Source organism: Schistocerca americana, chromosome X (genome assembly GCF_021461395.2).
Source record: "Schistocerca americana isolate TAMUIC-IGC-003095 chromosome X, iqSchAmer2.1, whole genome shotgun sequence".
Classification (NCBI taxonomy): Eukaryota; Metazoa; Arthropoda; class Insecta; order Orthoptera; family Acrididae; genus Schistocerca; species Schistocerca americana.
The window spans coordinates 753,917,184-753,938,156 of NC_060130.1; the positions used below are offsets into that span (position 1 = coordinate 753,917,184).

Consider the following 20,973-nt stretch of genomic DNA (forward strand, 5'->3'; position numbering starts at 1 on the left):
CACTTATCACCTAGGAACAGAACAGACTGTAATATGAGAATGTGATCAGTGACACGAGGCGCTACCAAAAATTTCTTATAATTTGAAGGTTTTGGTTGCCTCTTATGATGCAACCACTGTACAAGTTGCAGCAAGACACTTTACCAATAAGAATGTGAAGTATAATGAACTGTCTGCATTAAGTTGTCTTTCCCCATTGTACATTACCCAGTTCAACACACTCAGCCATCTATCTGACTGACACAGATTCTTTCATAAATGGCATACCACTGATTTCAGCCTGCTGAACCCATCAACCCACAAAGCACGTCCAGCTAATCTCCCTCACACACTTGTACACCCCTCTGGAACTGTCTCAATGATAAGCTTAGTACTTCCTGGACCTGTTCCAAAATTTCTAAATAATTTCTTGTTTGGGGGAAAAAAGCACCTTCACTTTACTAAGATAATGAAGTAATGAACTAAAGGTAATTTATTTCAATATGTTCATGTTTTTTTGATAAGGTGTACAAAGACAAAACAATGTTTGCAGGAGTTTAATTTTGCAGAGCCAAGAGAAACAGTTGGGTGATCAGGGCAGGTCAAGCTGACCAAGCAAAGAAAAACTTTCTTGTTTCTTATCATCACTGACTACTATATTATTAATACATACAATTATGTACTTTTGTCTTAGGGTCATTATTGTGTATTTCATATAAATTGAATAATATTGTTTATCAAATTGTATTCGTATGTACATAACTAAGTGGGTGCTGATATTACCTGAGGATCAACACTGACAATGCTGGCAGTACGGATCATTGGTGTCCTGTGTCTTGTTTTTGTCTGAATTACATAGCTGTATTCATATTGCAATACATCATTGCGAGGATCCCATGGCCGTAGATCAGCATGTTTGTAAACCCACTGGCCAGATATAATATCCTGAAAAAAAAAAAAAAAAAAAAAAAAAAAAAAAAAAAAAAAAAAAAAAAAAGAGCTAACATTTTGGCAGAAATTTGAAATAACTGGCATTTATAAAAACCTGAACAATAATAAATTATTCAACAAAAAGTAAGTACCCCAGATGCAGAATCTTGCAATCTTTCACTACAAATGGAGATCTATATATAAAGGATATCACAAAATCTTTGAACAAAAGAACTCAGCAACAACACTTTATACATTGCACCATGATATTTCTCCTACAGAAACCAACAACTAAATGGAAGGATAGAAGCACCCACCAAAGATAAGTAGAAGCATAAAAGATATTATCACGATCACACATAGGAAACATGCTTTAAGAGGTAGGATAAAAACACAAATTGGGGAAAATTAAAATAGGAATCATCACAGAAACAAGTACTGTGCTTTCCGTTGCAGAAGCTAGGATGGTAGTAATAGTGACGTAAAACTGATAAAGCACAAACAGCATTTATCTGACAACAGCTCAAGTCTAAACTGGAGACATGAAAGATGTAGAAACACAACACTAGCATAAGCACAACAAGCATAGGAAGAAATTTCATTAACTTCAGACAATAAGTTAGATAAGAATTGAGAGCCAGTTCACAATTACTGAGTTATGGAGTGTCAAAAATGAGGAGCGGCCACATTAGTAGAGTAGGAACTGATTTTACTTCTTTTATCACTTTCATTTTCTACTGTTGTAGTCTGCAGTTTTCTTAGCTCAGACAAAAAGAACTTAATGTTTAAGCTGGCTTTGCCCTATTGACCCAGTTCATGCAGTTATACTGAATTAATTTCACTTCCATCACTGATCCACGACCATCGTCCCTGGCTGATTGCAAAGAAATTTTAACAACATAAAAAATATTTGAAAACTCCTCCCAGCAATTTAGAAAATACATATGTCATGGTATTTAAGACATTATATTGTTGGAAACCAAAACACTGTCTCTCAGTATGAGGTAAATGAGGACCAACATACATGAAATGCTGTGTGCTGATTTGTGCGCTAATTTGAACAGAGCTCTGTGACAAAAGGGAATATTCTATTAATATAAGAAAAAAAGGGTTTAACTCAGTCAAAATGGTTGAAAAAAGCTTTTTTGTGTCAGCAAAAAAAGCTGCCCTTCACTACTCGTCACTCTCTCGTAGTACGATTGAATTATCCATAGCAAGACAACTACATGCTAGACCATGACCCAGTGTATTGATGAAATTCCTCAGGAACTGACAAATTAACTGACATATTTATCTTTATTTTCAGTGCACTACCTATAGCAGAAAGTTATTTCTCCTCTGATGTTGTCTCATAACAGAAGTGTCACGGACGTTATAGATCTGGACACACTGCAAAGTGAAAGATTCAGTCTGGATATTACATGTTTCTTTACCTCAAAAGTATATGAAAATCTGCTAAGCACTTTTGGAATTTGAGGGGCTTCTGAACATATCTTCACATTCCATATGTTCCCATTCAAGTCCTCGCTCACAGGCAGCCAGGTGCGCAAGGCTACAGTGGACAGCATGGACAGTCAGGCTGTAGTGTGTGCGACCGTAACACCCTGTCCTTGTGCCTGCGTGAGGAATGCATGCAACAGAGCTATTTGGCAGGTAGCCTATACTAGCTGCACATGCCCGCGAGATAGCTGATGTGTGTACCCCAATGCCATTACCTCGTGGAGCAGCAATGGAACACCCTTATCTGAAGTGCAGGAAACAACACACTAGTTTTTACTTCAGTGGGTTTTAAACATGTCAGTAATAAGAGACACTGAGTACTGTACTCAACTGACAAGGATTAGAGAAAACAGTAGACAGTGCCATGTTGATGATATCATTTCAACATTTTCTTGCTCTGAATTAGGAAATGCAGAAAATTTAAATATGGTTGGGTATGAAACATCAGTTACTAAGCATTTTGTTGCTTTGCTCCAAGATGACTATTTTCAGGGTATCTACAGTGCACTGGTTAAGTGGATGTACACTGAAACCCAGCAAATATAGGAAATTTCTGTTTGATTTTAAGACACTAAACCATAAAAAATGTCACAGTTCACTTAAGAATTTCTTTAAAGTGGCACGAGGATCTATTGCAATAGGCAAACTGAACACAATTTGTGTGGCACATGTATACAGGATGAATTTTATTTGTAGATTTTTTTGTCTATCATGCTTAGATCCACAAAACCTCTCTCACATTGCTACATGTTCACAGAAGTAAACTGAACTGAAACACACCAGTTGGAAGTTGTATTATCAAAGTTTTGTTTAGGAACACACTACAATGTTTGTGGCTTCTTTCTAATTATAAGCTATCACCAAGTGGTACATGATACCAACCTTGATGGTGTGTAAAGATGAAAACTGCAAGTTGTACAGAAAGGGTCTCTCTATGGACTGGTACTGTTAAAATGGATTGCATCCCAGTCTTCAGAAATGAAGGTTATGAGTGTTCACAGACATGGAAGTTATATTTTACATAATATCACAGAAATTACGTCATGCAATTGTCCTAGGAGAATTTCTTTCTATCCACATTATTGCCACTATGGCTCTACACAGCTACCTTGACATTCTGATGTGGAAGCTACATTGCATATTCAGATCAGATGTGTTACATAAATATTACAAACCTTTTAAACTGATAGAATTGCCTTTACCACAAAATACACATGAGTAAAAAAAAGTTGAGAATGATGAAAATTTACATACAAGGGTACAACGGTGTTCCGAAAAGTAACAACTCCCCCCCACCCCCCTTCTCTCAATATTGATCGAGGTATTACATGTCATGCATCTTACTTAGTCAACTTTCTTGCTTCACTGATGCAAGTTGCAACCCTCTGCCAGTACAGGGCTCCGAATTGTAGCATGCAACTTGGCAGCGTGTAACTTAGCTACGTCAGCATGTGAGAAACAGCATGCTGTAATTTAGTTTCTAACTGCAGAAAACTGAAGCATGAATTTGAAGAGTTTTTACACATATTGAGCACTCTCTCCTTCAGCATGTCACACACCAGCACTGCAACCAAACAACAATCCCATGCCTTAGGTTCACTGTCATCAGTCATTCTCCATACAGTCCCAACTTGGCCCCATCTGATTTTCATCTGTTTCCAAAATGTAAAGAACACCTTCGTGGACTTCACTTTGCAGTGATAAAGTGGTGCAAGCAGAGGTGAGGTTTTGGCTGCATCAACAATGTCAAACATTCTACAGCGATAGTACCAATAAACTGGTCTCTCGTTGGGAGAAATTTGTTTGTTGTCAGGGTACTACATTGAGAAATAAATATGTAGGCATGAGAATAAAGACATAGAATGTTAATAATATATGTTTTCTTTCAAAATCTTTGAGAGTTTACACATAAGAAATTTGGAGGCATTACTTTTCAGCATATCTTCATAGATTCTTCTCACCCAGAAAAAGTAAAGAAAATCAGTATTTTGAGTCATTTCAAGTTGAACTAGAATTTTCAAGTTTGGAAGAACAACAGGAAATTTGGAAACAGTATACGAAATGGATATTATTTTGCTGAAATACCTGAGCCAACAAAGTGCCTCTGAACTGGCAGTTATAAAGACTAAATAAGAAAGCTGTCTATGTCAGCATTATTTGTGGAGATGATTATCTATATTTTATCAACAAGTATTTCAAAAGCTTTCTGAAGACTAAAGAAATCATCATTAAGTGCCACTAGTGTGTGAAAAAACAATGTGGTCCACAGGTTAACATATTTACACTTAACTGACTGTATCTAGCTGGTAACTGTGATACCTTCACTTATAGAAACATTCACAAGAGAAACGTGCTAACACACCTTAACAGAGCTACAGTAAGACTCACATCTCTCTACACAAGTTTAAAAAAGTCACAAGATCACACCTCATCAACATAAAACTTGCTATTTTTAAGTTACAACAACCATATTGCAAATAACAATAAAACTTGAGCATTGGAAATAAAGTATGTGGGTTTCAAAATTACTACAATGCACTTTTCAATTTATAATCAATCTCAGTCTACAGCCAGGAGCTAACTGTGCATGAAAATCAAATATACATGAATAGAAATCAACATACTGATATGTGCACTATGAACTACAAAATACAGCGTGGGCTGTAGGGTTGTTATGGAGTATTACAACAATTCCTGGCAATACCAGATGTTACTTGTGAACTATGCATGCCAGTGATGCTGCTAAAATGGTCAGCAGTACTGAACATTGACATCATCCTCCTCTCATTATGACCTCAAAAAAGAATGTCTTGATGGTACAGTCAAAAATCAACATGACTGCCATTATTCATTCATCAAAAATTCATAACTCTTTGATGAAACTTTATGATATTCATTTGATTGATATTTAAGCCTCTGTTCATATACTCATCCTAGATTCCATCAATTTTAACTGCTTAATTTATAATGTTGTTCTATTAAAGGTGATCCAACTCCAGATGGTTACACTAGCCTTTTATCAAGTATGGTTAAGGACCGGTTAACTGATGAAAAGCCAACCCGATAAAATATTCTATATCAGAAACCCCTACTGTGAAGTTCAGAACAGTGTCAAGATACAAATACTCATTAGTATGGACATTTAGTGCGCAGTCTAAACCCCAACCTTTGCTAAGGACTTATCAGTATTGTTGTCAATAGAGTTACGCATGGTGCAAGTTTTAGCCTGCCCAGCCTGTGTCTTGCAGCCTGTAACATACAAGACACAGATGAGACCAGCTGGCTTGCTGGACAGCACAGCTGGGTGCAACCTGGCCAGACCGAAGTGCCTTGCCAGTCAGTTGGTTCCTCAGCCCACCAGGCTGCACACCAAGGTTACTCACTGAGCCACTCTGCTGTTCTGTATTTATCTACAAAACCGGGTCTCCTTTATTGTTATTTTAGTTACCAGGCATTGGCAGGTTGGCACTTGTTTCCAAGAATATCAGAGCTTCCATTCTTTACTGTAGTGCCAGTTTACCTTTTTTACCTCTAGCCAGTTATAGGTTTTTTATCATTAGAAGTGTGTGTGTGTGTGTATGTGTGTGTGTGTGTGTGTGTGTGTGTGTGTGTGTGTGTGTGACAATAACAATTACTGCATATCTTTACTCTGAATAGATTCTTCTAGTTATATTTCTTCATTTTCAAATAGCACAAATCTTGTGTATGTTGCCAAAAATAAAAGCATTGCATTCTCATAGGATGAATTTTTTTGTAACAACAATTTGAGGATTAATGACTCATCCATAGGAATCACTTAGTAATCATCATCAAAGTCATATTTTCCCCTTGTGAGTTTTCGGATGTTGCAAATGGATACAAGCCACCTTGAAACATTAATAGCCAAGCCTGCCAGTGGTGTCCACTGTCTCTGGTGTGCTGGGATCCATTCTGCTTGAAAGCTCACTCGGCCATGAGGGCTAGCCCATGGTCTGTACACACCAGTGCAGGAATCACAGGCTTGTTGGGTAGAAATCTGTGCCCCCACAACTCTAGCCTTCAAGATCTCTGGACAGTCAGTACTATATACACAATATAAAAAAAGACTGACATATGTTGTGTTTCCACACCTGAAGGATTAAATTCAATGTGTAAGAGATTATATAACAAATATTTTCTTAACTTCCTGTGACACTTACAGGTCATTCTTCAAAGACAAGTATTCTAAAATTGCACAACTTTACCTACATCCATGTTACATTTGAGCTAACAGCACAAAGTTGTTCATCTGCTGCTAAGTAGAAGATGGCAGTAAGGATATCAGCCAAACAATTGAAAGAAGAAATAATGCTATCCCACATGCACATCTGAAATATTATGGAATATAATAGACAAAAATACTGTTGACAATTATATTCAGAAGTGTGTGACAAATTTGTCCCACCTTGCAGTGTCACCCCCATTCAGAAACTGTAACAACGCTGTAATTACTTATTAACTAATCCTCACAAAAATGAAACTCAGGTATAACACGGTTACAAATGCCAAGTTGTTAAAAGTTCTTTATCTTATGTCCCACCTGCTCAAAATGTTTTGGTATCCATTCAATACCCTTTATCTTACGTTCCTTTGCTGCAGCCCTCTGTGCTTCTTCCAAAACCGTCTTCTCTTCTGTAGCGGCAACCTATAAAATAAATGCAGAGAGATAAGGCCTTTTTTTGAAATGACCTGTTAAATTAGATTATAAACAACTCACTGAATTTGGTGTGTGGAAACTAGGATTTGCCCACAGTTATTCAGGGTGTCCCAGAAGGAATGGTCAATATTCAAGAATAGGACAGGAACAATCATTCAAAGCAAAACAGTCTTATGAATCATGTGCTCTGAAATGTATACCCTAAGAGCTATGAGCTCTTGTTCGTCTTCGCTACTGCGAAACACACTCCTCTACTGAAAAAGTGCTCATAGCTCTTGATATATGCATTTTTACTAGACTTCTTCAGTTCGAATGACTGTTACTGTTACATCTCTGAAGATGGACCTTTCCACCTGAGACACCTTGTGTATACATTGTGCGAAAAAACCACAAATACAAATTAGTAAAACTATTAGGAGAGATAAAAAGAAATATTTTTGCTATGTGACAAATGTCAGAGGTGCAGGGGTTTGAAGGACTTGATGCTGGACCTCCCCTAAGCCAATGTTCACAGTAATTTTGGCTGCTGTGTATCCAAAAGGTTGACACTGGAACCTGATCTGCACTACAATTAAGTCTTCTTGCTAGAAAGTGTAAGTTTCCATTATTGCTAGTAGTGTCTGGAGTTCCACTGTCAGTGTTTATTTTATATTGTGTTTACATGATAGTTTCTATTCATGTTAATAGATTCTTGATGACTAATTAGACTCCAATAGTATTAGGTGAGATGCATTTCATTTATGGGGAGGCACGATACCACAGTCTAGCAGCAAGGCACCTGTATGTAGAATCAGTTTAAGGACTTGACCAAATCGCATCACATCACATCTCAAAGATTTGATGGCTGTCTTCGTGAGATAGGATATCCCTTAGACGACACCGACAGAAAACTGATAGACCTTGTAATGTGAGAACTGTTAAAAATTCTGCCAATGGTATCAACACCAAATTAAAACATCCCTCGCTTCCATGTGTGTTTCATTTGCTGACATGGATGCTTTCACAAGGGAAGGAATAATCACCAACCACAATACCCATATCTGGGATTTGGAAAATCCTAAGGCAACTTGTGTTTTCCACAACCAACAGAGATTTACCATAAATGTGAGAGCTGGTATTGTTCACACCTATCCGATTGGTATCTTCTGCCTAACATGCTTGATAGAAGTGAAGTAATACCAGAAATTTTGGCAAATGCCTTGCTAGCAGTCAAGCAATGATTATGGCTCCAGCATCACAGTGACCCAATCACACTTTGCCATTGTTGTCACAGAATATTCAGACAATATTTTCTGCAATTGTTGGACTGGGAGGGGTGGGCCAGTACCATGGACACCACATTCTCCTGTCCTCACTCCTATGGATTTCTTTTGTGAGGGGGTGTGGGGGACAGAGATGAGGTATTTGATGTGAGAGACACTGAAACCCCAGGAGAGCTGGTTGCCTATTTTGTTAAAGCTGCAAATATTGTTTGTGAAACACCTGGTTGTTTTGAGCATGTTAGATAATCATTAGGATGCAGATGCCAGTTGTGTATCTAAAATTCCATTCATCACTAGCATCGTCATCTCCATGGACCCCAAGTAGGTAAATGGCGCACTTGTGACATTTTTGTTATATAGCATTTTTCTCTCCCCTAAAAAAAGTGTACAGTTGGTGAAAAAACTTGCGAGATCCCTCACCTTATTGTTACGCTGAACTGAACAGCTCTACTGTCTCTTTTACCACATGACACAAATGGAGATGATGTGCTGCCAACATATTGTCTACAAGCGCAAAGTCTAAACTGTCCAAGCATTGTCAGACTATGTTAGATTATATGAGAGACTGTATTCATGCTGATTAATTTCTCTCTTATGTTTGTATGTTGTGTTCAATAAACTAATGAAAAAATGCTATTTAGTATGCACTGTACTAACACAAATGAATTACAACTTATCATGATAATGTTATGAAAAGGTCTTTTTCAATAAAACAGAGTATACCAAATTGCCACAAATTAGCAGGATAACACTTTCGGCTTCGAAACAGCCGGTGTTTACATTCATTACACAGTCACACAAAAACAGCATCATACAACAACACAAAAACACAAATGAAAGATCTACATAACACTGATTACAAAACGGCAATACTTAAATGAAATTTCATAAGCTGTGAATAACGTGAAGTTTCAAATCAGAAAAGCAAACTGTGCCAGGAAATCTTTCACAAAGACCAAAAAATGGAACTCAGGCATACGAAGAAAGTTAAACAAGTTAATGGTTGCAATGCAAGTTCAGTACCAGCTTCTGATAACATGAAAGGAGAATCTGTTGTGATGAGAATGTGAAACAAGGAACAAATAGTGCCGAAGTAACATCTCAAATATGTCATTTTTAAGTAAAAGTGTCATTTATTTTATAAAAACTAAAGGGACAAAAAGTGTCCTCTACTCATGATGATTCCAATAGATGTGGTTGTGGTAATTGATCAATAAATGTGAAAAGTGCCTGATCAATAAGCTTTTCTATTTCAGGCAACTTATGCAGAATTTCTATGCAGAACCTCACTGTTGGCACATCTTGCTCATAATTTATTTCCTTGTTAACACAAATGATGTCTGTATGCTGTTACACCCTTCATAAGAGAATTAAGGAAGTGTAATTGTTAAAACAGATTGGTATATTGAATGTTATTGTACTTGCAGCTGAACCGGTGGAAAATGCTAATTATAGTTTTATTTGATCTTGGAGACTACTGGAAAGGCTTAATAATGATTTTAAGATAGATCCTGTGTACATTGTCTTGTCCCCTGGTACAATTACTCATCAGAACTTCCTCAACTACAAGCTGAGGGTCACATAAACAGGGCAAAAACCAGACGGACAAATAGACATTGAGACTAGACACTACATTCTTGACACGACAGTGGGGGGGGAAAAAAAAAAAAAACTGAACATTGGCAAGGCAACAAATTCAGGTGAAATGAGGTTAATGACATAAATTAAACATTTCCAGATTAACTTACATCACTGCTTTCATAAATATTCCCACTTTGAAACTGCCCCTACACAGCTAACAAATGCCAAATAAGTGTCAATGAAGATTGCATTGATTCATTTTACACACTTGCTATGATAATTTGTAGTCACAGTGGTAAGTATCTGCCACTCAGCACAGTCCTTGACCAATACAGCATGCGATCTCACTATATGATGCAATTATACTCATTATTTAAAAAGTTTTAGTTAGCTCAGATCAACTCCCTTCACCTTGCCACTAACGAAGTCAAGTTGTGTACCAATGTCATCTCTGTAGCACTCTGATTACCTTCAGATAAGTTCCAAATTTGGGCTACTGAACAGGAAACATGCACCTTTTCCACTCTTCATGTAATGCCTGACTAACACCATGCAGTTTCACCAGGGAGCACAGCTAACAAGGGAAATTGCCATAGGTCACACTCTGGCTTGGTTGAAACTTTGGTTGGTGCAAGAAGAGTGAAAACGAAAGGAACCTGGTTTGTCTTATGTGCCAACATTCAATAATTTCCAAGAAACTGACACTCAGAGTTCTGATAGTACTTCATAAGTTCCCACACATGCAGTATTAAACCAAGTGTGTAGGTAGCATAATGACTAAGAGCACAGTTTCAAATTTTTTCATTACATAGTCAATATTTTTGTGGCATCAAGAAACAGAAAGGGATTATGGTGAAAATAAATAAGCATTTCAAATATTATTAGAACTAGATTTTATCATCACAAATCTTATATGACCTTATGAAACTAACAGTAATTGAAAATGAAAAACATAAATTCTAGTATATCATTTTTTGCTATGCTTTTTACTTTTATACTTCAAGAGAACCAGTGTATTCTGCAGGGTGATATCTATCGTAAAAGAATGAAAGCATAAAAATTCAGCGCACCAGAAGGAATGTGTGAAGGCACATATGCCACAATAACATTTTTTCAGTGTGGGTGTTATTAGGAAAAGCAACCTCCTTGACGTTGCTAAATACTTCATAATCTGGTAATAATTTTACAGTAAATAAAGCATATCAAAGTATTTGCTCAATAGCTGGACCACGCAGTTGATTACAGATCCATGTGTGTATTTTATCAGTTGCATCACTTCTACTTGTAATTTCTGTTTGTTGTATGATGAGAATAGGGCACTTCTGCAAAAGGGCGAATGTAATTCTTAACCTGTCGGTAAAACTATATATAGTTGGCTTGACAGAGTGGCATATGCTAACAGAATTACTTTTTAATGGATGTGTTAATGTTCCAAGTTCATCAAAAACCAGGTCATTGTATAAAGAGGGATAGCTTTGAACGTCCCATGGGTCAATAATGTAAGGAAGCAGCTCAAGGTAGCAAAACTTTGTCCAAAATCTGACGATACATTTCTTTGTTTCAATTGGATGACAGCTATTTCTGTAACATCAATCAATCATATTTATCTAGAGGTCCTTCACTTGTCACTTGTGTCCTCAAATGTGACAACTGTTCAGTACATGTGAGCTTGTGCACTTGTACACTGCCCAGTATGGATTAACACTTTCTGGAAAACTGTTATCACCTATTTTTGTTTGTCTTCAAGAGGTCAGTGCCAAATTTGGTCCTCAAGTCCACCAAGAAGTAAACCAATGAATGGAACAGCATCATAATGTGTATGCAGCAGCCAAAAAATCTGGAAAGCTCACTAAAGATACCTAGCAACAGGTTTTGGACAAGTTTTGTGACCTTACGTAAAAATGGAGCCATATCTGTAAAGTATTGAGTTGTGTGATTATCAAATTTATTTACTGAATGATGAAAGTTTTACATTTGCCCATTACAGATGTGCCAAGTGCTCATCGCACAGCAAATGGAAATCACAAGTATAAATGATGCAATTGTTAAAATGCTTTGATATGCTTGATATGTCATGAAATTATTGCCAGATCACGAGGCATTTAGCAATGTTAATGAGGTCGCTTTCCCTAATGATGTTCAAACTACAAAATGTTACTGTGCCATGTGTCTTCATAGGTTGTTCTTGGTGCTCTTAATTTTTATGCTTTGAATGCTTTCATAACATATATCACCCTAGGGAATGTGCTGGTTCTCCTGAAGTATAAAAGTAAAAAAAAAAAAAATGAAAAAATTGAAATACTTTAATTTACATGTTTTCATTTTCAATTAAAGTTAATTACATAAGATAATGTAACATTTGTGATAGCAAAATCTATTTTAATGAGAATTGAAATGCTTATTGTTTTGTCACTAATCCCATTCTATTTCTTGAAGTCACAAAAAATATCAATGTCATTGATGTAACATACTTCCACGACAACAAAAGAAAAAGAAGTAATATAAGAATGGATTTCAATATGTAGCACAAAAAATTTGAAACTGTGTTCTTAACCACTACGCTACAGACTCATTTGATTTCGTGTCATGCACATGCGAACTGGTGAAGTGGCATCAAAGATCTGACTGTCATCAGAAACTATTGAGTGTTGGCATGTAAGAAACAACAGGTATTCGTCTATTATCATACTTCTTTTACTAACTGAAGTTTCAACTGTGTTAGAGAGCAGCTTATGATATGTTATCCTTGTCAGCCACACTTTCTGATGAAATTGGAGGGTGCTAGTTTGGTGTTATGTGGAGACCGGAAGAAGTGCACATTTTTGGTTTAGTAGTACGAATTTGGAACTCCTTCAGAGATGACAGCAGTACAGAACTGATGACCTGTTCATTCTTACCTTGTCAGTCAAGGTGAGACTGGTGAGCTTTATCTTAAGCTATTTCATTAGTACCAAGATGAAACGAGTTTATTCAGGCCCGATTACAAATTTTTCCAACAACGGTACAATTGTGTCACACAGTGAGACTGCATGCTGCATCGCACTGGGAATGTGGCAGTGGACGCTTCCCACTGTGACCTTGAATTATCAAAGTAAGTGTAAAAAACAACTCTAAGAGATCTTCAGTGACATGTTTGAAGTGTTTTTTAGCTGTGTGGGATGATTTTAAAATGGGAATACATATAGAAGTAATGATTTAGGTTTGAGCTTGAAATGTTTATTTCATTAACCTCTAAATTCATTGTAAACTTTTTCAGGTTACTCTATGGTGATGTAAAGAGTGGAGTGTGTATAGTCTCCATGCCTATTTGTCCTCCTGGTTTTGATCTATTTATGTGACCCTCCACTTTTTAGTTAAGCAACAGCTGATGAGCAATTGTATCAGGAGACAAGTTGTTGTGTGCAGACTCTATCTTAAAGGCATTATTATTAAGCCTTTCCAATATCCTCCAAGATGAAATGAAATTACAATTAGTTTTATCTGCTGAGTCACATTTGGCCATTAAGTACCTTAATATTCAGTGCTGATTTTATGAGAAAAGGACAAGTGGTGCTCAGAGTAACCCTTTGCCAATGCCTAACGTTTCCAAATTATTGCTATAAGAAATTATACCATACTTTTAATGTGTACAAATAATTTGTATATAATATCTAGGATTACGGTTAAAAGAGGTACCTTGAACATGAAACTGGCTGTTTAAAACAGGTTCCAAATCAGCATCAGAACATCAATATCACATTTCTCCTGTTTTTGCTCCTTACTTTTACTGTCTGTAGCCTGGTATCTTCCTTTCAGGAACCAGATTTTCACATAAGGAGGTTTAAGAGTGAAAACCTCTCACATTCACTGTTGGATATTGGTATGCACTTAGTTGTGTTTATCACAGGCAATAGAGAATCTGGGCATTTATTTTCTTCTAAGAACTCTCGAAATCCTCTGATCACTTTTCTCTCAAGAAATCTGGATCTTTGACATTTTTTTAAAAAAAAAAAAAAAAAAAAAAAACTTCCTTGTCTAAAGTTACTGGAGGATTGTCAAAAAGGATCCATTACTTTAGTGCATGGACAAATATCATATTCATCATTTAAAAGTGTATCTTTGATTTGCCTGCATAACCTTTCATAAAATGCTGCTGGGACAAGAAAACTAGGCCTAGCAGTACACCTAAAATATTTCCTTTCCGAAGAGAAATCCACTTGATCTGTAATTGTTCCTTTGCTTTGAGGCCTTCATGGTAATTTTGACCTCTATTTACATTTCTCTATTGAAATACTCTTCTGTTGTGTTTTTATCTTTTTGGTGGCTGTATGAGGAATGATATGATAAGCCTACTGTTCGTAACTAAGGTAAGGCAATTCTTGTAGTGTGTCATACATTAAACCAAGATCCAACATAAAATCAATATTAGTGAATTTCTCTAGAAGACGTTCATATATTTTCCTATCAGTGTTATCTCTGGACATATCACTCTTAGCACTAGTAAAATGTGAAACTAGTGCTACATAATTTCTCCAAACTGCTGAAATACTTCTAAAGCTAGAGGCAAACTATCGAGTTGTTCTGCACATCTTTGTAATTCTCTGGCATTTTCAGGTAACTGGTGGTAGATGGCGCAAAACTTTCCCAGGAAAGATTTAAAATGATTGATTTATGAAGGGAAACCTTTCTTATAAGGTCACCAAATACCTCTAGCTTACAGCTGGCACTATGCCAACTTAAAATTTGTGGAAAAGCTTCTTTCAGCAATGAAACAGCACCTTTCTTTCCACCAACATTACTGTCATGCCATAAGTGGCAACAGAAATGAGACTTTCATTCAAAACTTCTTGGTGAAAACCCCTAGTCTTTAATTATTCATTACAGCATTGAATATCCATTCAGTTGTCATGCATTATATTTCAATGAAATCTGGGAAAATATTATTTGGCTCATCATATCAGGTATCACTGAGAATAAATAACCAATGTTAGCAATTGGCTGAATATTGAACTTTCATCAAGTATCAAGGAAATTTTGTTATGTGATTAGATTATACACTGAAGAGCCAAAGAAACTGGTACACCTGCCTAATATGGGGTAGGGCCCCTGCGAGCACACAGAAGTGCCACAACATGACGTGGCATGGACTCAACTAATGTCTGAAGTAGTGCTGGAGGGAACTGACAACATGAATCCTGCAGGGCTGTCCATCAATGCGTAAAAGTACAAGGGTGGACATCTCTGAACGGCATGTTGCAAGGCATCCCAGATATGCTCAATAATGTTCATGTCTGCGGAGTTTGGTGGCCAGTGGAAGTGTTTAAACTCAGAAGAGTGTTTCTGGAGCCACTCTGTAGCAATTCTGGATGTGTGGGGTGTTGCATTGTCCTGCTGGAATTGCCAAGTCTGTTGGAATGCACAGTGGACATGAATGGATGCAGGTGATCAGACAGGATGCTTAAAAATGTGTCACCTCTCAGAGTCATATCTAGATGCATCGGGGGTCCCATATCACTCCAACTGCCCAAGCCCCACACCATTACAGAGCCTCCACCAGCTTGAACAGTCCTCTGCTGACATGCAGGATCCAGGGACTCACGAGGTTGTCTCCATACCCGTACACATCCATCCGTTCGATTGAATTTAAAATGAGACTCGTCCGACCAGGCAACATGTTTCTGGTCATCAAGAGTCCAATGTCGGTGTTGACGGGCCCAGGCAAGGCATAAATCTTAGCGTCATGTAGTCATCAAGGGTACACGAGTGGGCCTTTGGCTCCGAAAGCCCATATCGATGATGTTTTGTTGAATGATTCATATGCTGACACTTGTTGATGGCCCAGCACTGAAATCTGCAACAATTTACAGAAATGTTGCACTTCTGTCACGTTGAACAATTCTCTTCAGTTGTCATTGGTCCTGTTCTTGCTGGATCTTTCTCCAGCCGCAGCAATGTCGGAGATTTGATGTTTTACTGGATTCCTGATATTCGTGGTACACTCGTAAAATGGTCAGACGGGAAAATCTCCACTTCATTGCTACCTCGGAGATGCTGTGTTGCATCGCTCATGCGCCGAGTATAACACCATGTTCAAGCTCACTTAAATCTTAATAACCTGCCATTGTAGCAGCAGTAACTGAACTAACAACAGTGCCAGATGCTTGTCGTCTTATATAGGCATTGCCGACTGTGGCGCCGTATTCTGCCTGTTTACATATCTCTGTATTTGAATATGCATGCCTACACCAGTTTCTTTGGTGCTTCAGTGTATTTTTGATGACTCTGGGTTTCATTTGTGGAGCAGTATGACTTATTATGTTGAAAGATACAAACCTAGAATGAAGAATATGATTCATGTCCACTCCTCCATTTCTGAACATAAATTCCCGACTAAAAATCATTTAATAGTTGACTCCTTCTAGCAACTTTGTATACAGTCTGAAAACATTAGCTGTTACTGATGTATCATTCTTCAGTGCCATAACACTGACAGGAGTCTTCACTTCTGCAGATCATACAGGGCATTTTAAAAAATCTATTATGTTGTCAAAACTATCTATTGCTGCGTCATGGTTCGATTATTGGAGGAACGAATACATTGTCCAGTTTACATTCATTGCTCCCAGATGTCGGATGTCTTCTGTTTGCTTGGTTACCGGAACATATAGCAAAATTGCTGCTCCGAAGTAGAAATCTTTTTGTGTTCTCGAGTTTGCCAATTGATTACTGTGCAAGGACATTACAGGCTGAGGTACCAAATGATCCTCCAAATGAATAGAACATTCGAAAATGGTATCGTCAATTTGCAGACACAGGATGTGTATGTAAAGGAAAGATTCCTGGCTGACCTCTTGTTCAGATGAAAATGTTGCACGAATTCAAACTGTTTTCCAACTAAGTCCTACAAAATCTACTCGTCATGCCAGTTTGGAGCTACAACTGCCTATAACAATAATTTGGTTTGTTTTGAGACAATAGTTGGTTATGAAGCCATACAAGTTACAGCTGTTACAGGCTCTACATCATGAGAAACACATATGTGTGGCATTTCCTGATGAGCTTCAGAATGCTATAGAGAATGATAACACTATTGCACAACCCGTCGTGTTCAGTGATAAAGCAATGAAGCAACTGGGAAAGTAAACATACACAATATTCAAATTTGAGGTCTACAGAACCCACATTGAACATGCACGAAATTCACCCAAAGTCAAAGCATTTTGTGCTATATCCCATACATCTCTTTACACCTCATTCTTCTTTGATGGAAACACGGTTAACTGTCAGCAGTATCCTGCTATGTTAAAAAACAGGTTGTTTTCATGACTGAACAAGTCTGAAATTCGTTTCTCAACAATATGGGGCACCCTCCTCACTGGAGTCACCAAGTGCCTGTATATGTGAATAAAACTCGACCAAGCTGCTGGATTGGTCCTCAAACAGCTAGTGACTTACCACTTCTCAGCTGGCCTATACTGTCATAGTATTTGGTGCCCTGTGACTTCATCTTGTGGGATTTCACTAAGGACAACATCTATGCAACGACAATACAACAAAACCTAGATGAGTTGAAGAACTGAATCTGTACTGCCGTAACACCAGTGGCAATTGACTTGCTTACCTGAGTATGGGCGAAATTCAAGTATCAATGTGATGTTGTTCATGTGACTGGTGGATAACGTATTTAACATCTGTAATCTAAATGTGAGAGATTCCTAAATATATGAGTGAAGTTTCATGTTGTATGTAATAAATATATGCATTTGAAATATGTATATTCTTTTTGAAACACACCGTATTTTCAAAGCAGCTTTATGGGCTGAACTTACTTTGTGTTTAAAGATTTTCTTCCAGAGAGATGTTATCTGGCTTGTTTTGTGCAATACTGAAATTGTTGGCCACTGTTGCTAAATATTTATTCCTTGTTTACCTCTTTCTGTCCCCAGTGACTCAAGTTTATTACAACTTTTGCACCCCAGTTTCTTGTCTTTTACTATCAACCACTCATTCTTTGTACAGAAACCATCTTTCTGTTCCACTGACCAGCAGTAAGGAAAATCACAATCAACACTATTTCAGCAGGAGCCCTGCATAAGAGTGGCACACAATTTGATTTTCACTCTTTTCCTTATTTTCATCATGTCTGCCAGTTTCATCACCACCCTCAAATAACTCAATCTTTTTGTTTGCTGGTGATGAGAAATATTGCTTAATCTTGTGATTTAGTTTGACTCAAACTCTGACAGAATTCCAAACTTTGCCGAAATCTCTTCAACAATGAATGTAGAAGTGAACAAACAACATTATGGCATCACTGAATAACAATGAAAGCAGTGTCTTCTCGAAATTTATTTTAAAATCTGACCACACAAGACAATTATTTATTTCTGTGGCTCTTAACATTCACAAGTGAAACTATTTCAATAATACTGTACAAGTCAACATTCTAATCACATTACGAAAAAGCTGTAGATTTGCTGCGAGGAAAACTGAAACGAATAGCAACATACCATTCACAAATACCCTATATACAGACAAAATATAATATCATTAGCTACTTTCACTAATAATGTAATTGATGTATGATATTTTTGCCTTACAATATGAATAAAATGTAGCTCTTTTTCCTCTCTGCGGATTTATGAAGGTAAAGGAGATGCAACCCCCAGTATACCCCGGAAACTCTGCACCGATAATATTTAACACAGCAGTCTGTTTTAACAATCACACTTTGATAATTGTCCTATGAATGTTGTGACAGCGTAGAGGTATTATTAATGTGAAACAACTGGGAAAAAAACTACGAGCATGGTGAGCCAACAGCAAAGTACTGCATAGAAATTCCATCCCATGATCACGTAGAGAAATCTCTTCTTCTGTCTTTGATTCCTTTATTTTAAGTTGTCTCAAATTGAAAAACTCACTTATCACTTTTTCTTTTATTGACAAATCACCACTATCAGATCTATTGTAATCGTTATGAGTAGCGATACTTTTCATTCCTTTGGCTTTTATAAAATGAATGACACTTTTACTTAAAATGACATATTTGAGACATTACTATCAGTACTTTTTGTACCTTGTTTCACATTCTCATCACAAAAGATTCTCCTTTCACATTATCATAAGCCGGAATAAGCTTGCACTGCAATCATTCACATGTTTAATTTTGTTTGCAGTTTCTGAGTCCCATTTTTCTGTCATTGTGAAAGATTTCCTGGCATGGTTTGCGTTTCTGATCTGAAACTGTGTTATTCACAGCTTGTGAAATTTATTTGTGAGTATTAGCATTTTGTAATCTACACGGAGGTAATGCCAAAGAAAGCATTCATAAGGAAAACTGTTTTGAAGTATATAATATTAAAATGAATGTTATTTACTCAATGTTCATAGCATCTGGTGATACTAAAAATGCAAATCACTTGTGGTAAATGAGTTTAATTTTTTGGTTTGCTGTTCATTTAAGGCAGAAAGACAAAAATAGCTACAACAGCTACTGAAGAGGTGAACCACACAAATAAATTCCCCTACTCATTTATAATGTTCAAGTTGCAGTCGGTGCATCTGGATATTACTTGCAATTATGCTTTGGACCGAAATCATAGTTACAGAAATGCGAATATAACTCATTACCCTACAGTAGGTATGATCGCCCCCAAGCAACATGGTGGCATCCGGCACCGCTTCATCTTCAAAGCATGAGCTCCCCTGGTGTTAGCCAGCTCAAGAAAAACATTCACTCAGTCAAATGGAGTCTGCGTTTTGCTAATCTAATGGAGAATTTGCAACATTGTGTAATACATTGGGCAACTATGTGACCATTGATTTACTTCCAGGGGTGGTTCAGAATTATCTTGTAAAATTCACTCTATATTTTCTTGTGATTTAGATTAAACATTCTGAATGATTCTCACTTAAGGGATGGCACACAGGTAGAAAATTAATGATTTTGAGTCCACAAAGCTTACTTTGCTTAATACACTGTGAATTCTCAGTCACAGCCATCATTGGGACATCAAGGGAGCAATGACTGCTGCAGTTGTATGCTACTGGACATAATATTTTTACCTCTTCCACGAAAGAGCCATTAGCAGGAAGATCAACAATCAGTAAAGAAACCTGAAGACATTATTTCCCCAATAAATTTTGTTGCTACCTTGATTCTGAACAGTGTGGATCTAGAGCTGAAACTGCATTCAGTTATGTAACTACCCCCTACTGCTACATTCATATACTTCTACGGTAGTCCTTCCTGTAATGCTATTTTAGTATGATTGGACTGAATGTATACAAAGGCCATTTCAAAGCCAAAAGTTCATGTTATCCTACTGATTTGTTACAATTTGGAATATTTTGTGTTTTTAAAAAAGACTTTTTCATAACATCGTGATAAGTTGTAATGCATTTGTATTAGTACAGTGCATACTAAATAGCATTTTTTCATTAGTTTATTGAACACAGCAAATAAAAACAAGAGATAAATTGGTCAGCAGGAATATAGTCTCCTACATTATCTACATTAGTCTGACAATGCTCAGACAGTTTTTTGACTTCACACCTGTAGACAATATGTTGGTAGACTTCATCTCCTTGCATGTTATGTGGTGAAAGAGATAGCAAAGATGTGCAGTTTAGCAGAACGATAAGGCATGTGGACTTGTAAATTCAGTCACCAACTGTACAGTGTCTTCTTGCACCCTTTATATTACAGCCACTACATCTGAATAAAACAAACAAAGAACTGAGGCTCAAAATAATAGAGCTGACACAATGAGGTGAAAAGATTGCAGAATTAAATACAGGTGGAATGGCAAGCCACAACAGAATATAAAATAGTACGCGTAACTGCAAAACCAGAAGCTTCAGGGGGTGGGGGTCTAAAGGAGCAGAAGAATCCACAGCACATATTACATTGATTACAACATATATTAACATTTCATGAGACCCTAGAAACCAGATAAAATTCTAACAGAAGAAATAAATGGTATCGACAGCAAAAATGAAAGTTGAGATACAATACTTACTTTGCTACAAGTTAATATTTGCTACTCACTGCCATAAAGAACT

At 37.0% G+C, this 20,973-nt stretch overlaps 1 protein-coding gene across 1 annotated transcript in view; it reads right to left on the reverse strand.

Annotated features, from left to right (window-relative positions):
* Positions 1-20,973, reverse strand: part of LOC124556513 (oxysterol-binding protein-related protein 8) — a 218,285-nt gene that overhangs the window by 12,796 nt on the left and 184,516 nt on the right. Inside the window, exons 16-17 of the mRNA XM_047130467.1 lie at positions 6,968-7,072; positions 763-924 (exon numbers count right to left, since the gene is read on the reverse strand). Of these exons, the coding sequence (XP_046986423.1) occupies positions 763-924; positions 6,968-7,072 (267 nt within the window). The remainder of the gene's footprint in view (positions 1-762; positions 925-6,967; positions 7,073-20,973) is intronic.